At 32.7% G+C, this 22,313-nt stretch overlaps 1 protein-coding gene across 1 annotated transcript in view; it reads right to left on the bottom strand.

Moving 5' to 3' along the window:
- The window catches only part of LOC140439733 (ribonuclease H-like), a 420,401-nt gene that overhangs the window by 118,177 nt on the left and 279,911 nt on the right, over positions 1-22,313 (bottom strand). The window contains exon 5 of the mRNA XM_072529860.1: positions 7,200-7,375. Within this exon, the coding sequence (XP_072385961.1) occupies positions 7,200-7,375 (176 nt within the window). The remainder of the gene's footprint in view (positions 1-7,199; positions 7,376-22,313) is intronic.

Genomic DNA, 22,313 nt, shown 5'->3' on the forward strand with positions numbered 1-22,313 from the left:
AATGCTTCCAAAAATTAAAAATTTTTATTCCTAGTGGAAATCGAGTTTGTACTCGTCACTTAATAAAAAAAATTTTTTTTTGATGACGACTTACATATGATACAAATACACAGTAACTCCAGTTTCTTAACAACGGATGAGATATGTTTATTTCTGACACAACTATCGAATTCAGCTTCTTCAACATTTTTAGATAAAGTTCAATTAAATGACCTTAGTGAAAATCAGTTATTCGCTTTTACAAGTTTTAATAAAAATCAATTAGAAGATCTACAGCAATTTATTAGTTTCGATGAGAAATTCAACTTCAAGAGATGTTATGTAAGCTTTGGTTGTATGCTTATTTAAATTAAGAACTGGATCATCAAATAATTGTATTTCATCAGTTTTTGGGATAGATAATGAGATCAAAGTATCTGATTTTTGCGAGTCTGTAATCTATTTTGGAGTAAAAAGTCTCGTGAGAAAAGACTTAATCCGTAACCATATTTCTGTTTATGCCATAAAGTTATTTAATTTGACGGACGATCAGCTCACATTAATTTTCGATGATACTTATTTAGCTCACCAAAAAAATAGAAATAATTGGTATCAAAGAAAATCATATTCGGGACAGAAGAAAAAACCGTTGTGCAGAAGAAAAAACCGAAAAAGCCGTTTACCATCTGCACAACAGACGGATTTGTTGTAGATCTACCCGGTCCATTCTTAGCTACAGAAAATAATGCAAGGTTATGGAAGATCCAAATGGAATAAGGTCACTTATGAAAAAAGGTGTATTGTAGATACGGGCTTTAGAGACTTCGTATCCTATTTAGAAGATCTTGGCTTGAAGGTTCTGATGCCTGCATTAAAAGGAAAAAGAACAAGTTTATCCACAGCTGAAACTAATGAATCTCGTTACGTTACGAAACTAAGATGGGTAGTAGAAGCTGTCCACTGCATTCTTGGACAGCATTTTTTGAGAACAGACGTTCTCAAAAAATATAAGCTCCTCCATCAACAATAAAAGCTGGAGCATATTGCAGAATTGCATGTTTCCTTAATAACCGTTATGGAAAAAGATTATATAGCGATGAAGAAGAAGATGAAGAATTAAAAAAATTAATAATACAGACAATATTGAATTCCAGTAAAATGGATAACACATTGGCTAAAGAGGCTGAAACAGCAAGGTGGTCTAGACAAATTACGACGACAACCAAGATAACATCGCGAGAAATTCTCGATTTTCCAGATATGACAGAGAGAGATCTCAAAATATTCGTTTCGGGTACGTACCAGTTAGGTCAAGCTGTATGTTACCTAGCTGAGTAATTGAACGTTAGAAACGAAATTAATTTAGAATACATCCGAATGAAACCGAATATTATCAAGGTTTTGATAGAATCCAGACATATCAACAAAAAAATTTATAAATGTTACATTGAGTATAAGCCAGAATCTATTGGCTACAATGCAATTTTACGTCACTCGTGTGATTGTGCTAATGGATTGAGAACTGTTGGATCCTGCTCACATGTTGCTGCTATTATACATTATTAAAGCAATGCTAGGTACAAATCGGACATTATTAGACCAGCTAAATTACTTTCAGAATTATTTGGTAAAACGGAGATTGATCCGGTAATCGACGAGGATAGTGGGGAAGATTAATAAAATGTAATTATTATGTCATTCAATGTAACTAGATTAAATAGAATATTGTAAATATAGATTGTTAATTAGTAAATATATAAATTTTCTTTACCTATAAAAAAAATATTTTGTTTTCCTGCGTATGATCAGCTGTAAAAATTAATTAAAAGATATTGAAAATATGGTTAATTTTTTAGAGCCTTTTAAGGTTATGTAGTAAAAACATGGAGAAAACGGGGTTTTTTGGTTTTTGAGAATGTTTTGAGATAAAACTAATGCTTTGAATAGCTGATTTTGATTGTAGAGGAAAAGATACATGTGAAAATGTAAATTACCATTCATTTAGACACTTAATTTAGAGGTTATATAGCGAAAGCTTAAAAACAACGCCGAAAAAGCGGGGTTCTTCGGTTTTTGGAGCATGCTGTAGAAAAAAAAAATAATAGTTTTAATAGCTTATTTCGATTGTAAAGGTAAGAATACATATAAAAATATGAATTATCATTAATTTAGATGTTGAGGTTATGAGTCAAAAACTTCAAAAAAATGCCAAAAAAGCAGTTTTTTCGATTTTTAGGCATTTTTCACTTTGAAAATGATAATAATACCTATGCCATTCGAAAGAACAGGAAAACCCATAAAACATTGTTTTAAAGTTGGCCAAAAATTTCCGACGCAACCTAAAATATCACTGAAAATTTCAAATATTTTTCCTGGGCTCAATTTTCAAGCTAAAAATCTGAAAAAAATCAGGCAGTTTGTATTATTAAAATACGCTGTCACGAATTTTTTTCAGATTTTTTGCAGTAATGCAGCGTCTAAAAAAATGTTTTTTTTTTAATACGTTTTTTCCCATACCGAACCCCCAGAGGCACCTAGGGACTTGAAAATTTAACTGAGTGAGTTTTAATTATGTCCTTTCGAATGGCCAGACCCAAAACTGAATCGAGCATGGTGCAATTTTGACCATATTATCCCGCTATAGCCTGATGAGACTGGGATCGGCAGAAATGAGTCATAAAACTTTATTGGTACCGATTCGAGAACGGCAAGTTTAACGAATTTGTCCTCCTAGGCCATATATTTGGGCATTTAAATCATCAGAACGATAGCAGCTTTTGCTAGAAGATTTACGGCCGGTTTCCGAAACGTTATTCAAATCTCCAATCATGTAATCAAGTATCAAATTTGATCAACTGTTAACAAGCGACAGGTTTCCGAAACGAAAATTATGGTAAAATTACGTGATCACCGATTATAGATTATTTGACATACGATTTTACATGGAAACAGTAGAATCGATTGTAATCGTTTATTATTTCTGTACGAATTGTTCTTTATCTTGCTCTAAATTAAGAAAGTAATGTTGCTGTTTCACTTTACCATCATTCCTGTTTATGTGTAATCTGCATTCTGAAAATCAACAAACAAACATAACCTAACTAACTAATAATTTTGTGTCGTTCGTTAATGTTTACCAATTTGTCATTTATCATCTTTAATTCTTAAACTGAATCTTTGTAACAATATTTTTGGGTTCTTTCTAAACAACAGCGTTTTATAAAACGCCTTAGGTTTATGTATCTTACAACGTAACCAAAGATTTTATTTTATTTACTTACAACCATTGGTACATAACCAAAGATTATAAGATTAATCGTCCAAAAATCTCAGATTACCTGACAAGCTAGTATGACAGAAGTTTGACATAGATAAAACGATAATTAGCTTTTCGGAAACCCAAAATACTTCTGACAGGCTGTTAATCATCGATTATTTGCTTGTTAGATTAGTTAATGTGTGTTATGTGATTGAAGTTTGATCGATGTTTCTGCAACACAAAATGCATTTAATCGACTGTTAACAGTAGATTACCTAATTTTGATAATAATCACTCTTTCGGAAACCGGCTGTTATTCTTTTACATATTTCGCATAGTCCAGAGGACAGAAAACGATATTATTATATTGTTTTCGTTCATGCACGCTAACCATTGCTGTGGTGAAATTTTGGGAGACATTCGTTGGACTTTCCACGTTTGAATTTGTATCAGCCCAAGTGAGTGTCTGATGAGGCTGGGATAGGCCGAAATGAGTCATAACACTTTATTGATACCAATTCGAGCACGGGAAGCTTCACGAATTTGTCCTCCTAGGCCATATATTTGGCAATTTAAATTAACAAAGCGATAGCAGCTTTTGCTAGAAGATCTCAAATAAACAAATTGTATATAGTAATTTAAGATAAGATTTAGTGTAGATAAGAATAGAAATTTGTTTGGCAAACGACCTGTTTCCGTTGCAAACAAAATTATCAAAAAACCTTTGTTTAGAATTAGAAGACATTTTACCTGCAAGTTAATAATCTTTTCATTGTTTGTATAGTCGAGTATTAAATGACCATATTTTAATCTTTTGAAATATGTATAAATGATGTATTGAAAAAAACCAATTTTAAAGTAAGCTATTTAGTTTTCTCTGAAACCGAAATTAGGCTTTTCCAAAATCATGATAAACACAATTTAAGCTTTTTGATTGGACGGTCGTTTTTAAATGGGAATTTGGGAGTCGATGATGAGACAGGAGAAGTCAGTCATTTTTTGGTCATCGAAAGGAAACAGTCGTGTGTCTCAAGATAGGGTGTGGTTCGTGAGTTTGGATACCGGCGTAACGAAAAGAAGTGAATAGTTTGAAGAAGGAGATAACAAGTAGATTAAAAGAGGTTCTTGTATCTACCGTGGGCATTTTTATAAAGTATATGTGAAAGTATTCTTACGGCATCAAGTTGACAAAAGGAGGTCCTGGTGTCATAAATAAGTAGCGGAGTTTGGAGAAGTGAATCAGGTGTTTTTTGTGTAGTTTGCAGGAGGTTTGCAGAGACGTAAAGAAGAAGCCGAGGTGCCAAAAAAGGGAGATCACATCTTTGAGGAGACTGGACTTTTTCTGGGTATGTTCCAACATACAACTCAAGAAGAAAATAAACTGTAAGTGTTTGTACAATTGAATTTTATATCTGTGAAAGATCGTTTCGACATCATGGTCATTAGCATTCAAATTTAAGAATTGAGGTTTTGTTAGGCTAATCAAAAGTTTAAAGTTTTGTGGTTTCTTTTTTTCAAGTAAAGAAAATTTTAAGTAAAATTGGTTTTTCACGTAATATAAATGTATGTAGCTTTATAATCTTATTATCATAATAATTTGATTTATTTTCTTGTATGCTGATTGATAAGATAACGACAGAATTTAATAATTGTTTTATTCGTTCATATAAAATAAAGAAACGTAAATCTTTGTAATATAATATATTTGTATTATTATCCTTTCTGCTCCTCCCCGATAAAAGACAACTAGAAAATCTTTTGAATCCATCGAACACAGGTAATATAAGGATTATTTTACTTTTGATAACAGATAAGTTATAATTTTTTTATTGGCTCAATAAACTAAGTTTGAACTCAAAATAAACAATCATAATAATATATATATATATATATATATATATATATATATATATATATATATATATATATATATATATATATATATATATATATATATATATTGTTTTTTTGATTCTACTTATTTTCTTAATGTAATTGTGCAAAATTATAATTATATTTATTTTTAATTTTCTTAATAGATCAAAACTCTTCTTGGACTAGCTTAAATTAATAAGTAATCTCAGGGTTTTACGTCATCCAAGCAACAGAAATACAAAACCAATACTCAGAGGAAGCTCATGGATAAATACAATTAAAAAAAAATTATAACCGTATAATAAAAATATTTTTGATTCTACTTATTTTCTTAATGTAATTGTGCAAAATTATAATTATATTTATTTTTAATTTTCTTAATAGATCAAAACTCTTCTTGGACTAGCTTAAATTAATAAGTAATCTCAGGGTTTTACGTCATCCAAATAACAGAAATACAAAACCAATACTCAGTCAGAGGAAGCTCATGGATAAATAAAATTTAAAAAAAATTATAACCGTATAATAAAAATATTGTGTTTATACTAAAAACATAAATGCAAATTTTTAATGATAGAATAAATTGTTTAAACAAATACTCTCTGAAACGAGTATTTAATTTAATGTACAATATAAAAAAATACCGCAAGTTATTTAAAGATAGCAAATTACCCCGTATAGATGCAAAATGAATTATTACTGGTTCTAAGAAACACATTACGAAATTGTTTATGTCAAATTTCACTATAGTCTTTGTAGACGTTGATAAACATTGAGAGGAGGAAATATCGTTAGAAATATAGGTGAACACCTTGGAACAATTTCTATATACGATGTCAGGATACAATTAATTGAGTACTTACAAACTGTTGTCACTGATTACTGAATTTAATCTTTTACTTTTTTTAAAAAAATTCACTTTCTACTTTTTAACTTTTAACATATGCCAAAAAAAGCTTTTGTTTAACGTAGACCGGCACTTTTTATTTCGAACACTCGACTTATTTTGACCGAGACTCGAACACACTGCTGTTTTTTTCATTTCCAAATTTTCTCTTCTGATGCAGCCCCCTTCTCTCAATGAACATTCCTTCCTTTTTATTGGTCAACATAAATATCCTTTGAAAGTCTTTGAATTTCCCGTCGTAATCATTTTACCTGTTCCTAGAACATTCTACCCTCCGATTTCTAAATACTTGTTTTGCCTCGATCTTAATCTCTGCTAACAATTTCCACAAAACCCTCATGGTTCATCTACTTTCACTCACAAATCCGACAAATCGGTATTTTACATAATTATTAAACAAACAAATATTTGAAAAAATATTACTTTACCGTTTTACAAATTGACAAATTGTATGTACACAAACAAATTATTATACAGTTAGATATTTAGATTTCCCTTCTTCTTCTCCTCTGACTTTATTTATCTACAATAGTATATATATATATATATATATATATATATATATATATATATATATATATGTATATATATATATATATATATATACACCGTATTCATTTTACAAATTCCCAATCATCAATAGAACCACGTGTAAGCCAAACAGGGTCGTACCTATGTATCATATGATTTTTAAAAATATTTACTTTTGAAACTGAATTTCTTGAAATTTAATCTTAAACTAAACTCTAAAAAATAACACGACCAGTAAATAACTTAACAATAACTATAACATAAATATAACACAATATATTAACTTAAAAATCAACACGATACAATTTGAATTTAAAATGCTGGCAAGTTTGAATCTGTAACATGAGAATCTGTCTGACTTAAGGTAATAAATTATATTTAATAGCCTCTTGACGAATGAGACGGCGAATATCAACACGTGCTCATGTTTACTGATGGGAATTTGGTAAACGAATGTACTTTAGGTTAGGTATTATTGACAGACACAAGACATAAGTAAAACTCGTTGTTCTTTAATCTAGCTTTGATACTACGCTGATCAATAAATACTTCACTATTACAGTACTACACTGTAGTAGTACTACACTAGTAAAAGAAGAAGAAGTAGATGAAGTAACTAATGCTGCTAGGAATTAAAATTAAACTCACCCACTTTACTTCCGAAAAAGTGCCAATTATTGTATCTAATTTTTGCAAATCTTCCTTATTTTTGACAGGTCCTCCAGATGCAGTTTTCCAATTGTTTCTTTTCCAATTTGTTATCCACTTTGTCATACAACTTATGGTAAACTGAGAATCCGTAAAAATTTTTACTTTTTGAACTCCTGTAAAATAAATATTTAGGACATATAAACAATTTAAATACCTGTACCAAGGGTACACTAAAAGTTTCGCAAAATAATTGAAGGAAAACATATTTGAGAAAAATCAGCTTTTTGTTTTTCAAAGTATTTGCCCTTAATATCAATACACTTTTGCATTTGAACAAACCAATCGTCGATGCATTTATGCAAGTCCGAAGTAGGTTTCTCAGAAATGAGAGTCTTGTACACTTCAACCGCTTCATATGGCGTCGTAAAACGTTTACCGCGTAGTTTGTTTGTGATTCTCGGAAATGAAAGGAAATCGCGCGATAACAAATCAGGACTGATTGCAGAATAGTAGATAAACAACACGGTTCTGAGGCTACCCCGAAAATCGCAACCCCCGGTCGTAACTGCCAAACGGCTTAACGTAGGATGACGTGTGAGGTATTGTTGGAAAGGGGATGAAAAATGGGATTGAACGCAGTATGTGCCGTGTACATCGGAGCAAGCCAAAAGGGCATTATATGGCATCTACGTTTCTATTGATCCGATCATGACGTACGAATGCTCGTTTGAACGGGGAAGAGGTAACGAATTTGAGGCAAAAACAAAGATGACGGCATTGTAAAATGGGCGCTATAATATATCTTCGTTGCTATTAGCCTGATTTTGACGTATGGCCAACTGTTAATTCTTCTTCTGTCAACGTTCAATATTAACTGTCAATTCTTCTTCTATTCCGTATAGTGCTTAAAAGAATGTGACATTCGACACCGGACGTAACAGTTATGTAACAGCCGACGCAGAACGCGACATTCGACGTAGTACGTGACATTTGACGTGAAATGTCACGTGAAATGAGGTGAATGACGTGACAGTCGACGCAGAACACGACATTCGACGCAGACGCGACATTCGACGTGAAATGTCACGTGAAATGACGTTTCTTCTTCTTCTCCGTATAGTGCCTAACAGAACGTGACATTCGACGCAGAACGTGATGGGACGTGACAACATCTACTGATAGGCATGCACTACGTTCACCGTTAGACATGTAACAGCGACAAGATTGATGATTTTGAAAAGGCAAGAGGTCAACATGTGAAGCACATGACAATGTCCATTCTGAACATCCATAAAAATATGCCAGATGTCTTAACCCACGCACCCTCTCGAGGAATCGGAGCCTACATCCAACACCTTTGACCTCTGGGCCAATCTGACGTGCAAAGAGACCTTATAACTAACAGTACTTATTATTGTAAAAGGTATTGTTCATGTATATTACGTTTAAAGCCATACGATCATTATTTATGACTGAAAAACATAAAACAAATTAACTTCAAATGCCCAATGTTTGTGACCTTTAAATATCATATATGTATAAAATTATTAATCAAAGACTTGGAAGTATATACAGAAATATATTAAATAAAAAATATGTTAAAATAGTGTGTTTGTTAGCAATACCGGATGAAGCCAAAGTGATCCTCGCATAGTTACGTAAACAAGTTGTGATAACAAAATTTATTTTAATCATTCGAAAAACCAGGAAACCGGAAAGTCGCAGTTGCTAAATTTTGTAAAATGTATGATGATAGCGGTAACCACATTCGCAAGTTTGTAAATTGATATCAACGGTCTTCATGCCGCAATATCTGCTTTTGTAGGAAATGCTTTATCGTATAACGTGAATTATTTGAAGAAAAACAAAAAGATAAGATTGTTCAGTGAAATTTCTAGTGAAAAAATCTTTAAAACGGATCTATCGATGTAACCGTATGCGCATTAGGTTGACGCAACTTGGGCTCGCGTGGGGTGACGTGCAGTTCGGTTCTGTAAAAAGCCGAAAAGGGATCGTAAAATTTGGACAAGACGGTTAAATAGTCAAATTTGGAGATGTAATAAAGTAATTAAAAACAATAAACCATCCATTGGAACAGTTAGAAAATTGCAAACTAGCATAGGACATTTTAAGCATTTTAGACAAATTATTTTAAATTTCAACAATAAGCATGTTGGGTTGGGGCTTAGTTCAAAATTACGCAATAGAGTTAAATGGGAAAATGTCATTTCGTATTTTGCTAGTCGAATTAAAACCGGTAATAGTAAATTTATGTCATAAGGATGTAGGAATGTTTTTGGATGATGCTTTTACAGTTTTTAGTAAAAAAATTAAAAGGATTTTGAAAACAAATTGAATACTTATCAACACTGCATTTTGCGGTGAATTCATTAAAAAATTGAGTGATGGCTAAAGTTTAGATTTAAAATATTTCAATACGAAAAATGCTATTATAGATACATCAACTGATTTACACCTTTGGTTTGAAGAAAACGTTAAAGATAAAATATTTACTAAGCTTTCTGATTTTTCGGAAAAAAACTCGGGTGCCGCGCTATTTATCTCATTAGAAGTAAATATTAATCAAGTAGAACTAGGAAACGGTTCATCGTTCATTGAATTACCAATAGAGATTCAGAAAAAACGAGCGTGCATTAATGTTCATAATTTTGATCAGGCATGTTTTTATTGGGCAATAGTTAGTGCTTTGTGTCCTGTTACTATGCATTTACAGAGTGTCAAAATATCCGCACTATTCTACTATTTTGCAAACGGGAAAAATAGAAGACCCAATGTCATTACATACCATTACAAAATTTGAAAATTTAAACAGCATATCTGTCAATGTGTTTGCATTAGAATTAAATGTGGTTAAGGACAAAAAATTGTATTAAGTAGTGCCTGCTAGACTTACGCCTAAAAGGTTGGAAAAACACGTGAATTTGCTCCTAATACAGGATAAATATTTTCCAAAATTAAACGATTACGATGCTCCGCCAGTAGATGACGATGAGACTAAAATAAATTTTCATTATTGTTGGATTAAAGACTTGGGAAAAATAGTAAAATCAGAATTAAACAAAGACAAATGTAAAAAATATATTTGTGATCGCTCAATAAATTATTTTGCTAGTGAAAGTAAATTTGCAGACCATGAATAATTGTGCGCAGACAGAAACAAATACAAAGTAACTACTCCAAAACATGATCATGTCGCTTTTTGCAATTTCGCATACAAACAAACTACTCCGTTTATAGTTTATGCAGACTTTGAGTGTCAGTTAAGTAATTTTCAGGATTCCAATGTAAAATTGAGTAAAACAGCAAAATATCAGAAACATGAACCTTTTAGTGTAGGTTATTATTTTAAATGTGCTTACGATGAGAGCTTATCATATTTTAAGAGTAATAGAAGTGAAAATTGCATGAAATGGTTCGCTAAAGAGATGACGGAAATTTCCACATTTGTAAATTCCAAGTTGAAAACAATTGTACCTATGATCGAAAAGCCTAGCACAAATAGAGCAACTGTTTGCCATATATGTGAGACACGCTTTTTGGCTACAGATACAATTGTCGTAGATCATGATCATTTCACCGGACAAGTAAGAGGATTTGCGCACAAAGCATGCAATTTGAACTTTAAAAAATTGTTTGTCGTTCCCGTGATTTTTCAGTTTAAGTGGATACGATAGTCACTTTATGATTCAGGATCTCTGCAAACATGGACAATTGGGCTTACTTCCTATTAATAAAGAAAAATATATTTCATTTACATTACAGACTAAACGAGATCAAATTAAAATATGATTTATTGATTCACTAAGATTTTTGGGAACGTCACTCGATGAACTAGCATCACTTTTAGATATATCCGAAAATAAACTATTAAAATGAGAATTTAGTAATGGCAACGAGGAGAACTTTAATTTATTAACGTGTAAAGCAGTATTTTGCTACGATTACATTGACAGTACAGATAAATTAGAGGAAACTTCTTTACCTTCAAGTGATTATTTCTATAACAAATTGAGTGATGAACACATTACAGATAGGAAGTATCCTCATGGCCAGAAAATCTGGTCTACTTTCAAATGCAAAAATTTGTAAGATTAATCTGATCTGTATTTAAAAACATATATTTCGCTTCTAGCAGATATATTTGAAAACTTTAGACAAAATGCCGAAATACATACCAGTTAGATCCTGCATGGTATTATACCATGCCTGGGTATACGTGAGATTGTATGCTAAAGTTCAGGCAATGTAAATTGGAATTGATAAAAGATGTGGACATGATTTTATTCATAGAATCAGGCATAAGAGGCGGCATATCTGTTTGTAGCAATAGATTTTCGGCTGCCAACAATATGTACATGTCAAAATATGACCCTCACAACCCTCCAAGTGCATTACGTACTTGGATGTAAACAATCTCTATGGTTGGGCTATGAGTGCGGCTCTACCCTTGGGTGGATTTAAGTGGACCGAAAATGTCATCAAATTTGAAGTAAACTCCACTGATCTTCCCGAGGGTCATATAGACATCATGTCAATACCAGACGATGTGAAATAAGGCTATTTGTTATAAGTTGATTTAGACTATCCACGTAAATTGCATGATAAGCACAAAGATTTTCCATTTGCAGCCGAACACCGCATATCTTCCGGTTCAAAATTGCCAAAATTATTGCTGACACTGTATAATAAATCCAAATATGTAATGCATGTTAGAACTCTGAAACAGGCTTTGGATAACGGCATAATTTTGGTTAAAATACATCAAGTGCTCAAATTCATCATCAATTAGCGTGGCTGCAGCCCTACATTGAGTTGAATATCAGCTTGAGGACTGCGGCCACGAGTAGCTTTGAAAAAAATTTATTTAAATTGATGAATAATGCCGTATTCGGCAAGACAATGGAAAATATAAGACATCGTCGTATTGTGAAATTATGTCAAAGATGGTATGGCAGGTATGGCGCAAAAAATCTGATTGCAAGTTTTAGATTCCAGAGTCGCACAATCTTTAGCGAAAATTTGGTAGATATCGAACTTACAAATGCAGAAATAGGTTTTAATAAACCTTTGTATATAGGTGCTGCAATTCTTGACATATAAATTATGTATGTACGGCTTTCATTACAATTTTGTTCTCCCAACGATGGGAGAGGAAAACTGCTTATTGTTGTACATGGACACAGACAGTTTCATCTATGAATTTTGGTGTCGATATGTATACAAAGAGCTTATCAAAGCACATCCAAGCAAATTTGATACCTCCGACTATGCAGAAAATATCCCATACAAAATAGAACCATAAAATAAAAAAATCCCCGGATTAATGAAGGGCGAGGCAAATGGTAAAATTATAACCAATTTTATTGGATTACGATAAAAAATGTATACATTTAAAATACAAGCAACTGACGAAGAGAGAGAAAAGGAAATGCAGCGACTAGAACGAAAACAACTACACAAAGAGAGAATTAACTGTGATGTACGAAATTTTTAAAGAATTCAAAATTCAAACCGCGAGCCAAAGGTGTATTCGGTCGTACCAACATTCAGTATTTAGCATCGAATAATCCAAAACGGCTCTAAGTCCTTATGACGACAAGCGGTGCTTAATACCAAAATCATTTAATACGCTTCCGTGGGGGCATTATAATATATAAAATGTTAGTATCTTAATGAATAGTATTTATTTGTTGTTGCAGAAAGTCAGTAATATGGTAACGCACACAATCTATAAAAACTATTTGTGAAAATATCTTGTGACATAACTAAATTTGTTGAAATATCACCTCTACCGTGGAATCTTACTTTAGAAATTTGTAATAATTATAGTATTTATCGCTTTCGAAAATGATATGAAACTGATTATTTGAATTTAATACAAATATGTGATCAAATGGATTTTGAAAAAAGAAAACTTAAAAATGAAGCAGAAAGAATTCATCTTTGTGGATCAAATTATTATAAAGAGAAAGAATTTAATATGTATTGTCTCCGTTTTTCTGCATTTGTAGCAGATGCTATTGCTTTAAACGTTTGTTTTAGTTGTTTTAAACTTTTCCGTAACGTATTTAAATCAAAAAATAAATGCTATGGCTATGAACAGGTTGTTAATCGGAATGAACATCATGAATATGACATAAAATATTTGTATAATGTAGTAGATAATTGGTGTCAAAATTCGTTTGATCATGTCTTGTTTGATGCAACTTGATTCTTTCAATGTAGATGCTCTAGGCATACATAATTTTCTTCTTTTTGTGTAGTATATGGTTACTTAAATCAAAAGAAAAAAGAAAAGATCACTTATCGCAAAGTTTTTGTAAATTACAATTTTTTAAATATAAAAAAATATTAATAAGTAGTTGTTTTTTTATTATTAATAAACTTGTATAATCTTACATTTTTTGGTTTTATTTATATTAGATTAAAAATTAAAAAAAGAAATAAAACATTTAATAAATTATATTTATTCAGTTAAATGATTTACTTGTTTAATTTTATAATAATGTACATATTCCCATAAAGCTAAACTTAACAAAGTGTTTGGACAAATATTGCAATATGCTGTGAAGGCTTTAACTGTTCCATGTAAAGAGTCTATAGCACAAAAATCGTTCTTGATGACAGTTGAAATAATTATATAGTATTCGCGAAATTCTTAACATTCTCGCGTAAACTCTTTAACAACGCCACTATATGGGACATCATGCTCTGGTCTGCTTCTATAATTTGGTTGACTTCATCTTCCCATAAATAATATTCGACCCCAAATTTCTCGATAGTCAGTAACTTCACATTTTCCATCACCAATTGTATTAGTTTGCAAAAATCCCCACACATAAATTCGATGGGATCATACTCATCCGCATAAGTCGGTAGATTTGCCTGGAAAAAATCACTCATTTTTTCTTTAAACCACTCAATTATGGCTTCCCACTCGAATGTGCTTAAACTGATTTTTTTAAAATTACCATGACACAGAATGATGGATGATGAAAAATATCGAGCTGGAGATAGACCAATTTTTATGTGGAGAGAGCTCATTGGATATGTAGTTTCCAATAAACAATATGGCTCATTTTTTGCAGCTGCTTCAAATTTTGCCAATACTCGATCTAATTCGGCGCCAAGACTACGTGGTTGACTATCTTCATCGTAGTCAAATTCTACACTAAATTCACTGCCATCGTCATCGTGTTCTAGATTAAATGACTCGTAGCCGCTATCTTGGGAGCTCATGGTACTACTCTTTTTCGAAAAGCGTTGACGAAGTGAATGTAAACTGAACAGATCATCGTAGTTTGTCTTAAATTTATACTTTTGCCATTCCCCACTCCTTGTGGTCAATTGTCAGGCTTTTCAAAAAAATGTATGTCTACGCGGCGTATCAAAATATAGATCCTCAAACTATATTCGATTTATTTATCCAGCTGTTGTGTTTGCTATCCATTCCTAACCATTTCACATACATCTTATTGCCTTTTCGTCTAAGTACTTTTTTAACCAGGTATATATCGGGGTTTGATGTTTTCCGCATCTCTTCTTCGTAAAAACCGCCGCTAATCGGTACACCTTGCACGTCTTCGAGCAAGTATGTTATAGGATTTGTTATCTTAACTTGTGCAATTCTAAATAATTCAGTAGTCCAATTGGGTGTGTAGGACTTTTCGAAGAAATGTTTTGCCTTTGATACACGTACAATGTCGCCAACTTTAAACTTTCGTGGACCGGCAATCTTTAAATGAGTATAACTTTTGCTTAAAATGGTTTTTTCATTGGATTTGTTAACCTGAGACGATTTGTATCCTGTTTTACTGTGTTTTGTATTGTTGTATTCCTCAGTAATTATGGGTAGAGCATCTAACCATTTATATGACCCATGTAAACTGAAATACTTGTACAACTTTGCTTTCAACGTTCTAATAACTCGTACACAAATGGCAGCCTTTTTAATCGTGTAGGTGCTGTAATGATTGATTTCGTGTTTTTTCATTAAATTTTGAAATTTTTTGTTGTAAAATTCGGTTCCCTGATCGGGTTGTAGGTTTTTCGGGACTCGTTGAGTATGAGCGAGAATATCCGAAAATGACCGAGTAATTACTTCACCGGTCTTGGTCTTTAGAGGACGTGTCTTAAAAAAATTTAAAAACAATCAATTACAACTAGTATTAGTTTATAATTTTTATTTTGGTGTGCATAAGGACGCATTTCGGCCAAATCCATTTGCCACAAGTCATCGATTTCTTTGATTATTGTTCGCCGGCGAGGATAGTTTTTTCGTGCTGGTTTATGCAACTCATACACCACCTCTTTCATGTGTTTAGACATTCTTATATACGACTGTCAATTGATTTTAGGCGGCTATCTATATTCCACGAATGAATGTTGCCTACTGTGTCCTGTAATGACTGTTCAACCTGTTTTATCCTCTGATGCATCTTTATATCGTACATCGTATTTTCTTATAAACGACTCCCAATTGATTTATATCCAATGAATGAATATTACCTACTATGCCCTGTAATGATTGCTCCACTTGTTTTAACCTCTGTTCCATCTTCACATCGTAAATTGTATTCTTTGCAACTGTTTCTGCAGCAGATTTTAGATTTGTATTCATATCCCTTTTTAGTGTATTCAAATCATCTTTGATTATTTTTTTTTCAATTTTTGCTCGAGAAGTGGAACTTCTTTTATGAAGCTCCGTTCTCACATTGCTTAGGCCGATGGCTAAATCCTGTATATCATTTGTTTTCTGCTGCAACAACTCGTGAATATTTTTCTCCGTATTCTTTTTCAGTGTATTCAGATCATCTTTGAGTATTTTTTGTAACTTTTGCTCGAGAAGTGAAACTGTAGTTTTATGAAGCTCCGTTCTCACATCGTTTAGGCCGATGGCTAAATCCTATATGTCATCAGTTTTTTGCTGCAACAGCACACCATGTGTTTGAATTAATGGATAGTGCAGGATACGCAACGCATTGATTTGTCCATCAACGTATTTTTTCGTTGTAGCATCGCCATTGTCTGATGGATCCTTGACATTGCAAATTGTCACATTTTCGGCATTAATATTTCCGTCAGAAGTATGTGGAAATGTAACTCGTGTCACCTTTTGAGCATTACTACTACTGTTACGAGATTGATGACCGAATTTGTCGACACTCATAGTGGAAATGATACTGTAATTCCCAGTTACTCTATTATATTAGCTTCTTTTAGTTCATTGATGATGGCAACGATTTCATTGTTATGAGATGTGTTGTCGGCGTCTTTCGAAGCCACTATAGTTTAAGACGTTCAACTAACTCATCTGGGTCATCCCAATAAATATACTCCATAGGTGCAGTGTTGTATGTTAAACGAGTCATCCAATCCCATTGCTTTGGCCATAGATGAAGATGATGTTTTTGATGTTTTCGTTCTGTGTTCGAGTTCTTTTTTTGATCGAGTTGCAGGTGGTGCATGCTTTTTCATTGCTGCGTCAGATGGTTTGAATAGAAGTTTAATAATAGAATGGTATTTTTCTCCACTGGAACCTTTAAGACGTCCTAAGGTATCCAGATGAATCTCTGTGTTAATCAACAGTGTTTTATACTTTTGTAAATACTCATCATTATACTGTTCGGGGTTGGCATAAAATAAAAGTGGATATAGTGTTACGATAAATAATGACGCATAATATCTAAACTGTAAACATCCTTTCTCATTCAAGCCTTTTTTAGATCATACATCAGCCGACAAAAACCCAAGGTAAATTCTGACGAGTCACCCACGATTCGAAGTTTCAAGAAGCAGGTCGAACAAAACCAGTCCGAGTGACCATTATACTGTTCGGGGTTGGCATAAAATAAAAGTTGATATAAACCTGGCGTACCACCTAATCTACGTATGTCTCCATTGTTTTTGTCAAAGTTTATTCGACGTTTCCAATATTAAACCACTAATAGTATCGTAAAATGGACCATAGTTTTTATCGATTTTGTCATCTTTTATCAAATATTCTTTTATGTACCTGTGACATATTGGACGATATTGATAGATATATTCGTCTGTGGCATTCATCGGAATCTCGTTAGAACCAGAGATTGGTTCTTGAATAACGTTTTTATCAGGTATAGCTACATCGGGTGCATCAAGAAATACATCCTCATCACCATTATTCTCATTCCCCTTCTCATCCTACTCCTTTTTCACCGCTTTTTCTTTTTTACCTTGTCCAAACTTGTTGGTAATAATAGCATGATGTAACGTTTTAGATGATTGTGCAATATCCTTGAGAGGTTTCGAGATTGGTTTAAAAAGTTTATTTAGTGACTAGTCTTGTTCTGTTCGGTCTAATTTCAATGCCAAATATTTTTTGCGCAATGATCTAGCCAATTCGGCAAATTTCTTCTTGCGAAGGGCAATGATGATAGCATCATTTGACATCATGTAAACGACTAAACAAACAACTTACAATTTTATATATTTATCAAATCCTTTGCGATATCGACCATTGTTTAGAGCAAAGTCGGTCATTATTACCAAAGTACTATACCTATCTCGCCAACATTCTGAACAAATTTTTTTCAATTCATCAAATGACATGTCTGGCGATACGTGTTCACCAAATATATGTTTAAAATTTATTTCGTCTTGCTTAAATAATACAATCATATTATAATTGTCTCTTATTAGCTGCTTCGGTATTTTTGAATATGTTTGACATAAATACGCAGCATCGATATCTTTATGTCTGCACATGGAATAATACTCGCGAATCTTTTGTTGACCATCACATGCAACATCATCAAATAAGAAAATAGAGTTTGGTTGAGCTTCCTTTAGATCAATAATTTCTTCATTGTCTTTGGACAGAAAATACGTAACACCTTTCACTTGCGCTATTACATCTTGCAGTAGTTGGTATTTCCAATCCATTCGGATTGAATAAAAGTGATAGCATGACATTCGTTTTTCCGCATCCACTTGGACCGCAAATTATGGCTCTAAACGAGTTTGGTAGTAATTTACCATGTTTACTGTTGGTTGCTTTCTGGGCAATGTCCAGATTATCAATTGGTAGCGTCTACTCTTGTTGAACTACCTTCATCGTGTGGCAAGTGTAGTACATAAGTACGGCAATATATTATAGATGGCACCACATGCATGTCATCAGTCCAATATTAATCGTCGAAAGAGGAGGTCTCTTGAACTCTTTCACTAATAAACTTCCAGTTGAGCTTCACATTCCTGGTTATCAGTATTGTGGACCAGGAACAAAACTAAAAAACGTCTTGCACGCGGAGATCCGGGAATTAATCCATTAGACGCAGCCTGCAAACAACGCGATATCGCTTATTCGCAGCATTCATCTCTCGAAGAACGTCACAAGGCCGATAAAGAATTGGAGAATAAAGCGTGGGAGCGATTCAAGTCCAAAGACGCTAGCTGTGGTAAAAAAAGTGCTGCTTTACTTGTAACCGGCGGAATGAAAACGAAAAGAAAGTTAAGAATGGGATGCTCTCGTCGTGGAAGAAAAGCTCTTTCAATCGAGATGTTTGCAGATGTTAACAGATACTGCTTTGAATATCAAAGCAATATCAATGCTTTGAATATCAAAGCATGAATAACAAAATCCATAATCAAAAGACTTGGTGGTCGTAAAGAAGTTGATGTTCCGCGAGTGCTACCACTAAAATCCGGAGGTTTTCTACCCCTCATACCTCTATTTGCGGGCCTTTCCGCTTTGGAGGCCTTTTACTGTCTAATTTAAATATTTCGATTTTTTAATGTAGGGAATTCAATATACTACTATACTTTAGATACACATAAACACATGGATACACTAATGGCAGATTCTAGCAAACAGTAGTGAGTCATTACCCAGATATAATATTTCGGTGTCTTATGGTAACTTAATTTTAGGCAACATATCTATTACAATTACATATAATATGTTCGGCCTTATCGTTTTAAATACTTTGTCGCTTGTGCAAACTATCATTATTTTCAATTTTAAATTATTGTTTTTTGTATCTTGCGTTGTCAGGCATATAATTTTTAATTTAGAAATACAGTATGTATAATATTCTTTTTTCTGTCACTTGGTTTAAATATAGTACACTTACATTCTTCTTGCTTATTTATTTTTATTCGTAATACTTATAAAATATGTAATAACGTACCCGTTGTTGCAAAAATCAACAACGGGTACGAAAGATATCAGGTATCAGGGGTAGTATTTGTCAATCTAAATGCCGCTTACGACATATTAAATTAGAGCACATTTCTCCAAAAATTCTATGACATCCTCTTAGATAAAAACATCACTTGTTTTATCCACGATCTAGATTAAATTGCTCTCTTCTATTGATTCGCTTGTATTTGTTTTTTATTTTGTTGGTTTTAAGTAAAACATTTTTCGTGTTCTTTTCACTTTGTTGAAGATGTCGCAGACGGGAGAGAGTTTCTTATGAGATCAATATCATTAGCATATGCTAGGAGTGCTTGGTACCTTGGGCCATTAATGGATTGCATTTTAAATAGGCGAATTCTATTTTAATAAGCTGTTCTTTAATTTTTTTAATATTTGAATTGAGAATCTGTATATTATTCGACTGTATTATAACACAGTGTTTCTTGTGTTATAGAATATAGTGCTGTTTATTAATAATAAAGTTCAAGCAACAATTCATATATGCAATAACTAGGTACTCATATCTCTGCTCCCCGATACCAGGTAGCAGTCCCGAAAACATTAAAACTGCTACACTCATGCTTCCTATTATCCAACGATTAGCCAGTCCAGGACTATACGCCTTATTATGGTACTGATATTGCTGCTGTCCCTTATAAGTAAATAAAATATGCAAAGAAGGTTTTGGCAATTTTATAGGATTTTGTATGTTAGAATATTATTTCTCCGAGAAAGTGAAAAATATCTATTTGCTATACGGATTTAATCTATAGATGAAATATTAGAATGCTATAGAATAATGCTATTAGCAGCAAATAATATGGCAGATAATATGCTGGAATTAGCAGTAGCATGTACTAACAGTGGCCATACCTAGTCCACTGTTAGTAAATGCTTTTAGAAGAGAGAAAGCCAACTTATCAAATTCAAAAGCAGACAAAATCAATTCCAAATATGGATCGTAAGCCAATCCCTTATGTAAAGACTCTAAAGTAATAATTAGTGAAACTGTAAGCCAACAGCATAAGTGCTAGTACTAGATATACAGGTAAAATATGAAATAAAACCAAAATATCATGGAGAGTCACAAAAACAATTAACTGACGTTAACAAACGACAAAGTAGTTCAATTTAGAACAGAAATAAAAAAAAGAATGTGTTGGAATATGGAAAAAGGTCATAATGAAATTTAAAGAAATTATTAAAGAGGGTGCAACTAAAATACTTGGAAAAATCTCAGGAAATTGACTTAAAAATTGGTAAATATAGGTAGTTAGACGATGTTTCAGACAATATAAAAGAAAAGAGAAGGTTATATAAGGAGGGGCAAGAAAATATATCAGACTAAGATTATCAAAAGTATCAAAGAGATAAAGAAGAAGTAAAAGTAGCGGTAGCACAATCTAAGGTAGCAGCGTATGAAAAGCTGTACAATGAACTGAATACTAAGAAAAAAAACATATATAAAATTGCTAAAAGTGGAGCAAAGAAAACCAAAGATTTTAATCAGATTAAATGTATACGAGATAAATACAATAAACTATTTATGCAAGAAAAGGATGTAAAAAATCGCTGGAAGGAGTTATTTGACGGCCAATTAAACGAATAGTTTGACAAAGCATCTCAAAATGACGACCGCGGAAGCAATTCAAGAGCTACATAAGATAAAAAAAGAAAAGGCCTAGGTCCTGATGACATCCCTGGATATACATATAATCAATATTAAGAAAATCAGAAACAAGTTGGCTAACAGGACTATTTAATAAAATTATAAAAGTGGGGCGAATACCGGATGAATGGAGCAGTAGCATTTTAGTACCTGTATACAAAAACGAAGTAGATGTTAAACTATGTACAAACTAAAGAGCCCTAATACTACTCTGTGATACCATGAAACTGTGGGAGAGAATAATTGATGGAAGGATACAGAAAGAAATAGAAATATTGGGAAATCAGTTTAAATTCATGCAAGGCAAATCAACAACAGATGCAATTTTTATCATATGGCAAGTAATGGAAAACTAATGTTAGAACAATTGAGGGTAAGACTGATAAATTTCATTTGAGAATAGTATTTCATCAGGGGTCAGTGCTAATCCCTTATTTCTTCTAATTAGTGTTGGAAAAATTAACGAAAACATGTCAAGGAGATATCCCTTGGTGCCTGATGTATGCTAACGATGTGGTGTTAGTAAGAGATAAGGAGAGAGAATTGAATTAATGATTGAGACAATGGAGATGGGCGCTTGAGCAAAAAGGTCTAAAAATAAGGCAAACAAAAACCGAGTATCTAAAGTGGGCATTTAAAAATCAACTTCAGCTTTACTTCAAATCAGGTTGTATTTATTTATGTAAGTTAATGAAACCAATAATAAAAAAAAGAGCTGATTCCAAACCGATAATTTTTATTCAGAGATAAAAAGTATCCTATGATTAATTGAATATATAGAATTATCGATATAACTAAGTGAGAAACTTGTTGAGAAATACGTTTTAGAAAGAAGAATTGTGCTAGTCTTTTTTGACATAGCTTAGGCCTTTGCTAAAGTATAGCATACGAGTTTAACCTACAAAATAGTATACCTATTAGAGCCTAAACTAAATGAGTTCAAATTAATTCACGTCAAGTTTATACATCTGAAAATCTAAAACGTTCATTTTACAAAAAAACGATGTCTAAATACCTTATGCATCTTCCACAATTACATGAGAAATGTACTTGAGACTTCTATAGTATATGTTAAAAAAAAAGGGAGGAACTAAGTTATCAGAAAATGTATCCGCAACTCCTATAGTCATTAACTTGGTACTGATATCTCTGCTCCCCGATTTCAGTAAGCAGTCACCAAACCATTAAAACTGCTACATCCATGCTTCCTATTATCCAACGATTAGCCAGTCCAGGAATA

This window comes from Diabrotica undecimpunctata, chromosome 4 (genome assembly GCF_040954645.1).
Source record: "Diabrotica undecimpunctata isolate CICGRU chromosome 4, icDiaUnde3, whole genome shotgun sequence".
In the NCBI taxonomy this organism is placed as follows: Eukaryota; Metazoa; Arthropoda; class Insecta; order Coleoptera; family Chrysomelidae; genus Diabrotica; species Diabrotica undecimpunctata.